The sequence below is a fragment of the Trichosurus vulpecula genome, chromosome 3 (genome assembly GCF_011100635.1).
Source record: "Trichosurus vulpecula isolate mTriVul1 chromosome 3, mTriVul1.pri, whole genome shotgun sequence".
NCBI lineage: Eukaryota > Metazoa > Chordata > Mammalia > Diprotodontia > Phalangeridae > Trichosurus > Trichosurus vulpecula.
Window position 1 is genome coordinate 377,071,069 of NC_050575.1, and position 8,611 is coordinate 377,079,679.

General features: G+C 47.4%; 1 protein-coding gene across 2 annotated transcripts in view; it reads right to left on the reverse strand.

Moving 5' to 3' along the window:
- CMTM4 (CKLF like MARVEL transmembrane domain containing 4) overlaps positions 1 to 3,670 on the reverse strand; it is a 78,461-nt gene extending 74,791 nt beyond the window's left edge. For both annotated transcript variants that reach the window (XR_005009968.1, XM_036752304.1), the window contains exon 1: positions 3,341 to 3,670. Coding sequence is in view for 1 of the 2 variants with exons in the window: in XM_036752304.1 (XP_036608199.1) it covers positions 3,341 to 3,526 (186 nt within the window). In the remaining variant the exon portion in view is untranslated. The remainder of the gene's footprint in view (positions 1 to 3,340) is intronic.
- Positions 3,671 to 8,611: the final 4,941 nt, after the last annotated feature.

Here is an 8,611-nt window from a genome sequence, read left to right on the forward strand (position 1 = left end):
ACCCTAGGATGTAGATGCTATGATTATTTCCATTTTTCAGATAAGGAGCCAGAGGCAGACAGAGGTTAAATGGCTTGCCCTGGGTCATAGAGCTAGTGAGTATCTAAAGCTGAATCTGAACTTAGGCCTTCCTACTCCAGGTCTAGCACTCTGCTGTGTCACTTGGCTACTGCTTACCCTAACTTTAACCAACAATGCTACTTTTTTTTCTTAGAACCTATGAGTTGTCTTTGGGGGGGGAAAGGACTAGAACCCTATCTTTTTATGCCCCCAAGAAGGTAAGTTGCTGGTGTGAAAGAACTGTCTTCCCTCTTTATATTCATAGGATCAAATATTTAGAGGTTATCTAATCCAATCCCCCCCAACTAACAAATTGTAAAACTGAGGCCCCAGAGCAGTTAATTGAATTGCCCAAAATCACATAGCTAGTAAAAAGCAAATCAAGCATGATCCCCAGGGCATAGCAAGGTATCTTGAATATAATAAACATCTAAGTATTCATAGAAGGCACAGGACTTAAAGAAGGAACTTGAGCAATATCTAGTTCGGTCTCTTCTTTTTAATGTAGGAGGAAGCTCAGTCCCAGAGAAGGGAAGTAACATGACAAGGTCAGACAGAGCCAAGATTCAAACCCAGGTCTTCTTACTCCAAATTCTATGTTCTTGTCGCTATACAGCAGTTGTTTGTTAAACTGAATTTGTCAAGTGAAGTCTGAGATCTCTAAACCTAATTGTCTCTGTCCCTTCCATCCCATAACCCATACTTCCCCTGTGTCCCCACTCCAGAAATGAGACAAATAACTATAAAGTTGCATTTCAAAGGGTGTGATTCTCTGAGGCCGAAACAAAACACATCTCTGATATACCTGACGTGATCCAATGTCACTTTACCAAAAGGCAATAATAAATACTATTAGCTTCAATTTCTGGTCTTACGTAAATTTTCAAAATTTATTAATGCTAAAGAATTCAGCAATAAGGTGATAATAAGCATCATTTTAAAAGCTATTTAAGATGGCCAATTCAAGTGTCCCAGTTGAAGTCTCTCATTTATTTGCAAAAATCCACAGGGCAAATAATTCAAGTCATTTAATGTTGCACATGTATTTCAACTGCCCAAGTGACCCAAGTACTGGGATATTTAATTAACTTCTGCTCACACAACTAATACTAATTTTAGTCCTTTAAAAAAATGCATCCCTATCTTCCTTCCCTCTTCCCAATCCAAGCTCATCAATGATAATATACACACAGCAAAGAGACCTAATAAATCTTGGTAAACATTTCAATCTTTACCAGATAAAGTCTATCCTAAATTCAAAGACAGACCCATTTTCTTTCTTTAAAATCTCTCAAACATTTCTGCAGGACTCAGGAGAATGCATTTTTTTTTCACACAGAGGAGATAACCCTTACTCTGTAACTGTGTTATCTACAATCCTGAGATCTTTATTTAAAGGTGCTGACAAATTGTATTATTCCCAAGGAATGTCTGTGTCCTCTCTAAAGCACAAGGAGCTCAACACTTAGAAAAACCAAAATGCTAGGTGTATAGTTAAGTATCCTACACTGAAAACAGGTTCTTTGTCCCTACCACAAACAGGCATCACTGTCAGAATTGTTTTGGGGGCTGGGGAATTTTAGAGATCCCCAGTCCTCTCATTTTACAGATGAGGAAACTGAGGCACAGAGAAGGGCATGCATGTCTAGACCAAGGCCACACAGGTAAGCAATAGATGATAAACTAGATGCCAAACTCAGGGCTTTTCCCATTACACCACAGCTACCTTTCTAGTAAATGCACAAAACAACTGAATAACAATTCAAGGGTATAGAAATTCAAGGTAAGAGAAGTACCATTATGGAAAGGCTTCCTGGAATAGAAGGTAGAGCTTGATTGACATCATGCCATAAGTATAGGATTTGAACAGTCCATGAGCCAGTTAGAAACTGGAACCTGGGAGGGAAAACAGGCAGGGCTTGAAATATATGGAAATGGAAGAAAAAACAGAACTGAGGAAGAAGCAAGGCAGTGAAGAAAGATATGTTTGTGCCTAGGAGAAGACTAAAAGAAAAATAAGCATCCTTTACTGGGTGTTTACTTCACAGACTGGGCTGAAGTCTGACCCTGGAGACTGTTAATGAGTGGGAAGGAAGAGGACTTAAAACGCAGCTGAAAACTGATCCCTGCTGTCAGTAAGAGCAGTATCTGTTGTGGAAGCATGAGGAAGAACAGACCTGGGAACCAGGCAGAGACGCACAGGGATAGCCAAGGAGAAGGTTGCTCTTCCTTGGGGCTTTAAACCTAGCTACTCCACTTCAGGTTGTTTTGAAACTCCTTGTGAAAGAGAAAAGAACTGAACTGGCCTAGAGAAGGCAGGGTGGGACTGGTGCCCACTGGAAGGAGAAGGAAAAGGAGGAGGAGAAAGAGGACTGGGTGTGCCCTGCCTGGACCCAGATGTGAAGAAGTACAAAAGGCACCACCATAAAGAGTCTTCTTAGGGGCTATACCAAACGCAAATTCACAGGTACCAGGGCTAGAGAAGATAGCACAGTAGCGAAAAGTCAGGACACCCAGTTATACCAACGATTCACAGTGTGGCTTTGGACCGGTCGTTTCACCTGGCTGAGTCTCAATTTCCTTATTTGTGACACCAGGGGATGGGCACCGGGAATGGAAAAGAGTGAGGAATTAATACCTGAGGGAGAATGGAAGGAAGATGAGGCCCATGGGGGGGAGGGAAGGAAGGAGATAGCCAAGAACAACACACTAGCTCGGGGAAGTAACCCGAAAAAAGAAGAACGAGTTGCCTCGAAGGGGAAGACAACAAGACCTAGAGGGACCACAAGGAAAGGAACCCCCGTGTGGGGCGAGGGAGTGGGAATCTATTCCTGGGGAGTGGGGAGACCTTACTTTGGGGGTCTGCTGGGGCAAGGGAGCGAAAACCGATGTCTAGGGGGAGGGAAGAGGAACTGGAATAGGAAAACAGCATTTGAGCAGAATGGGGTCCCCTGGCAGGGGCAAGGGGGTGATACTCCCTTGCGTGAGGAGAATCCCCTGGCTGACTGAAGGGGGAGAGGAGGGGAAATTTGGCCAGGGCAGCGCTGGGAGGCGGACCCTTTGCCTCAGGCGGGGACATCGACAGGGTTGAGGGGACCCCTTGACTTGTGCGGCACTGGGGAGTAGGGGGTCAGAGGGGGAGGGGAATCCCTTGGCTTGGGGGCAGGGCTGGCTGGGAGGATCCTCCTGGGTCGGGGGGACTCCCTCTGGTTCTGGGGGGTCCTGGAGAGGCGCTGGCTTGGGGTGGGGGGGTCTCCCGGCCCCCCGGTGCGGCACCTACCACTTGGGCCAGCTTGAGGCGGCCCGGGGCGCGGCGCAGGTAGTCGGGGTGGCAGCGGAGGCCGCCCAGCCCGCGGCGCTGGCTCACGGGCTCCGTGGTGGGCTGATAGGGGCTGCTGGCCCCCGAGATCATGGAGGTGCTCGAGGCCTCGCCCTCGAAGCCGTCCAGTTCCTCGCCGCTCCGCATGCTGGCTCCCCGGGCGGCGGGCCTCCCTCAGCGGGGCCGCGCCGGCTGCATCGCGGGCCCGGCCCGGCCCGGCCTGGGCGGAGGGAGCCGGAGCCGATGCCGCGAGGCCGCAGCCGCCGTTGCCGCCTCCTCGGGCTCCCGGGGCTCCTGGCGTTCGGGCGCCGCCTCCTCTCGGCGGCGGAAAGGGAGGGAGGGGCGGCAGGGGCGGGAGGAGCGAGGGAGGGGAGGGCGGGAAGGGGGGGAGGGGGCGTCCGCTGCTCCGCGGCAGTCGCTGGGCACCTCCCTCCCTCCCCCGCCCGCTCACCTGCCGCGGCCGCCCCGCCTCCAGCCCCCGCCCCCTCCCCCCCACCGCGAGACCTGGGGCCCCGCCCACCCCGAGCATGAGCACGGGGGCGGGGGAAAGGGGAAAGAGAGGGGGCGCCGTGGCCCTTCCCCGCCAAACCCAGAGGGTAGAGGAGGGAAGGGGGTTGCGGGGAGCCAGAGGAGTGGAGCCATACCTAGCGAGGGTGGGGACTGAAGGAGGCCTGTGCCCCAGGACCGCAGGAGAGAGGAAGGGACTGGAGTTAGCCGTAGAAGGAAAGGAGGGGGCTCCGCTTCGCAGAGGGGGCATGCCTGGACAGCCTCGGGAGAAAAGCTGAGGGGGGAGGGGCAGCTGCCTTCCAGGGAGGGAGCTGAAGAGGGGAGGGGGCTGAGGAGAGACTAGCCACCTCCTCCGGGTAACTAAAGAGAAAAGTTTGCTGGGGACATGACCCACTGGATTGAGGCTGGGGGTAATGGCAAGGAACTGAGGGGGCTGCTTTCTGAGCAGAGTTGTAGAAGGAAAGGGAGGCCTGAAACATAGAGCAGGACTCCTTAACGAGTAGGGTGGGCCTAAATTCAAATTCTGCCTCTGACACAAGCTATGTGGTGTTCAATCACGTCCGCCTCTTGGTGCCCTCACCCCCTGGACCATAGCACGCCAGGCCCTTCAATCCTCCACTATTTCTCAGAGTCTGTCCAAGTTCATGTTCCTAGTTTTCACGACACTATCTATCCATCTCATCCTCTGTATGACCTTGGACAAATCAATTCTCTCTGCCTCAGTTTCCTCATTTGTAAAACTTGGATAATAATGGTTCTTACCTCCAAGGGTTGTTGTGAGGATAAAATTTGATAATTTTTGTGAAGCGCTTTGCAAACCTTAAGGCTCTGTATAACTATTAAATTCTTGCTAAAGTAATGCTTGTGGACTGAGTCAGGGTCTGCCTCTTGAGAGCAAAGGGAGCTTGCTATGTATGGTTCGAGGGAATCTGACTTGAAGAAATTCTGGAATTTCCTTAGAATGAATGGTTCCTTTTGGAGTGGAAGGAGAGGTGAAAGTAGGAGAATACATAATTGGTTTGGGAGATTAGTGGCTGGTGGGGATTAGAAGTGGGAAGAACTTGGTTTGGTTTGTAGTAGCTGTTTGACTTTAGGCAAGTCGTAGCCTCTCTGGGCTTCAGCTCTTCTAAGAATTCTAGTTGAGCTTGTGCCCAAGCTATGTTTTTCTTTGAGACTTTGCTTACAGATGTTTGGGAGTCATTCTCTTGATGGTTTGGGTCTTGAGTATCCCTGTCACCATAATAGCTTTTTATGGTGGGATTCTTTTGAGGGCTTGGATCATTCTTCCAGCTTACTTACACCCTGAGGTCATTTTTTTTAAATTTGTTTTGGCTTTTTGGTTAAGGCCAGTCTCAGTACTTCTTGAGGGAATGCCTAATTTTGCCTTCTTGAAGGTACTGAGTATTGTGTCAGATTGGGATCTAATAATGTATGGCTTAGTTTGGAGACCTGAAAGTTTTCAGTGCTTTCAAAGTAGTTTGATGCAGGATAGATCACTGGCCCCCTAGTATGAGCTCTGAAAGTTTTATGAGTTTGGGTCTGAGCAACAAGATTGTTGGCTCACTCTCTTTGTAGTGTCAGTACACTATTACTGCTGGACTCCCCAATTATCAGCCAGCTGGAAAGCTCTGCTGCTTCAGTGTCAGAACTATAGGCTTCCCTTTCGTCTGGGGTTTGCACTCAGGTTATTTAGCTGCAGGCTTCAGAATGGCTTGTAGACTGCAACTACTGTTTATATCTAAACTTCCTACTTGCCCAGTACCCAACCTATACTGGAAATCACTCTTCACCCTGTAATATCACCCCTAGGCTCAGGTCCTCTCCTCGTTATACCCTGGATCTGTGACTTGGAACTGAGTAGTAGGAAATTGAATTGCCATTTTGGCTCTGTTCCTGAACAGTACATAAGATTAGGCCCCTTTGTGCTGGGTCGGGTACTTTTCTTGCCCTGGCACACAGCCTCTCCCTTCCCTGGAACATTTCTGGGGAGACTGCCCCCAGTGTCAATAAACCTCTCTTTCTGTCTCCCTGTGCTGACTTGGGCTGGAAAAATGACTCATTGTGATTTTTCTTCTTTGATTTCCTTGTAAGGATGTGATCTATTGTGTTTTCTAGATATGTTTAGAGGTATTTGGGGAGGTGGGGAGTTACCTGTACCTCTTCTTGCTATTCTGCCATTTTGGCTCCACCTCAACCCCAGATCTTTTTTCAAACTACTGGCTAGTCTTTCCATTTTAATGTGTGAGAAATGTAGTTTTGGGGATCACTGGACTTCCCCAAATTGTGAGAACACACAGCTTTGGGGATCATTGGACTTCCTAGGCAGGGCCAAAGTCCTGAGGAAGAACCCTGTGATAATCCCTAGGGAAGGCTGTACAGACCACAGAACTCCCTGAGGAAGACCAAGTGGTAGCTACCCCTTAATCTGTGGAGACCACAGGGCCTCCTAGGGGTCAGACCCTAAGGAGAACCCAAGAGATTGCCCCTTAGGAGGGCAATTAAGATCACAAGGCTCCCAAGACAGGGCTGGAAGCTGAAAGTCCCAAGTGATGTCCCCCTATGAAGGCCATGCAGACCACAGGGTTCCCCAAGAGAATCCCGAGTGGTAGCCCCCTTAACATTGCAGCAGGGATCACAGGGCACCCCAAGACAAGATCTGGGCACTTCACCTTAGGAAAATCCATGTGACTTGCCCATTTTCACCCAAAGAACGGGTGATTAAAGTGGGCAGAGAAAAGCATTTTATTATGTTCCTTGAGAGAGCAGGTACAGTGCTCATGAAACCACTCATACCGATATAGCTGCAGGAGCAGGGGTAACCATTCCCTCCACTCCTGCTAGAGTCATGGTTAGTTTACAGTCTTTGTTTTTTACATAGTTTTCCTAGGTTATACAGTTTATATAAATAGGATAATAAGGATACAGAAGCAAAAGTGAAGTTAATTAGATTTTCCTTGTCTTAGTTTAGGATTAAACTATATTCTTTTACTTCCCCTACTTTCCCTCTTTAATGTATGCAAATTATGCAAATCAGTAGGCCTGGATTCTTGACCAAGACCAGACCCTAGATAAACTTGAACTGGTTCATGTGGGTTTGGTCTCTCTAATTCCCTAGACTGACTTCTCAAAATGTATGCACATGCGTACAAGCCTCTGACCTCACCTGACCGACCTTGAGGCCTGGTCTCTGCTAAAGCTGGGGTGGGGGAGGGCGGGGAAGCACACCTTTAGTTCTGTGGAAACAAAACTCCTCCTCCCATTTCTTACAAATGTAAGCTCTCTGAGGACAAGAATGGTTTCATTTTTATGTTTGTATCCCCAGTGCCTAGAACATAGCAAGTGCTTGTTGAATTGTACTGAATGTACATGGGAAACATCTTATACTAGTGCAAGTTGATTTATGAACCCAAGTGCAAGATTTCACATTAATCTCCAATTTTCTCTTATAGGTTTGTTGTGAGAAAAATGCTTTTAAAAAGTATTGCATAGAGGTGAGCCATTAATATTTTCGATTTTTTCTAATGCTCTTTCTTCCATAGTAATTTCCTCTTCAACTATTACCCCCAATAGCCCCGCCTTCTCCTAAGAAGGAAAAATATTTAAGAAAAACCTAGGGACACAACTGACTATATTGTATACAACATTCTATATCTGTTAGTTCCCTACCCTCTCTGCTGAGGGGAGGGAGATGTATTTCATCATCAGTTCTATGCAACTGAGCTTGGTCATTAAGGTTAATCAGCCTGACTGCCTCAGCATTGTTTTCCTTCATGGTATTGATGAGGGCACAGTCTCTGGGAACCCCCTTGAATCTGGAATACAGTCTCTGGGAGCCCCCTTGAACTGTCCTTGAATCTTCCAACTGGATCTGGCCTTCCCCTAAGGCCACAAGCCTCACATTATCATTAGGCCCAAATCTCTACCTAGCCTCACCCTTTATTGTCCAGCTACTTCCCCACCCTTGATATATCAGTATCCATGCCTTCAGCTATTTCCCATCCTTAATTCCATTCTCTAGGTTCCTGGACTCTGACCCCACCTTATCTTCCTTAGACTTCCCCTCAAGACCCTCCCTAAACCCCTCCTCTAGTCACCCTAGACTACCCCTCAATCCCTCCTACAATCTTTGTGTATATAATCTCCATCTTGCCTCCATGAAGGTGTTCAGATTCAATCTAATTCAGTAGGTTGAATCTGGCCCGCTTGTGAAAACAGGCGTCACAAAGGGTGGGATTTCTTAAGACAGCCCATTATGGTGAATCCCTAATAAACTTTCTCTTTTCCCTTGGCTGAGAAGGCTTGAGTCGAATTCTTTTGGCAGGACCCAGCATGTAGGTATTTTGGGGTCTTGAGCGACCCTAGAAACCTATAGTTCCATACGATCTTCATTTTTACCTTTAACCTCTTCAGTATTGTAGTGATTACATATATTTTTCTGGGTCTACTTACTTTTCTCACTCTGCTTCAGTTCATACAAGTCTTCTCATGCTTCTCTTGTGGAAGTATATTCAAAATCTCCCTTTCAATTCAAATGAAAATATTAAGAAATAAATATTTCTCTAGTCTAAAGTCCTTTTCTGGACTATTTCTGCTTTCCCTTAGGCCTCACTCTTTTCTTTTAAGAAAGTATGTAAAAGGTCAAGAATGAAAGCTAAGGCCCTGGGAAATGGGGTTAAGGGTGGTAAGCAAACTTTGAACAAGAAATTCCTCCTTTTAGTTACGATC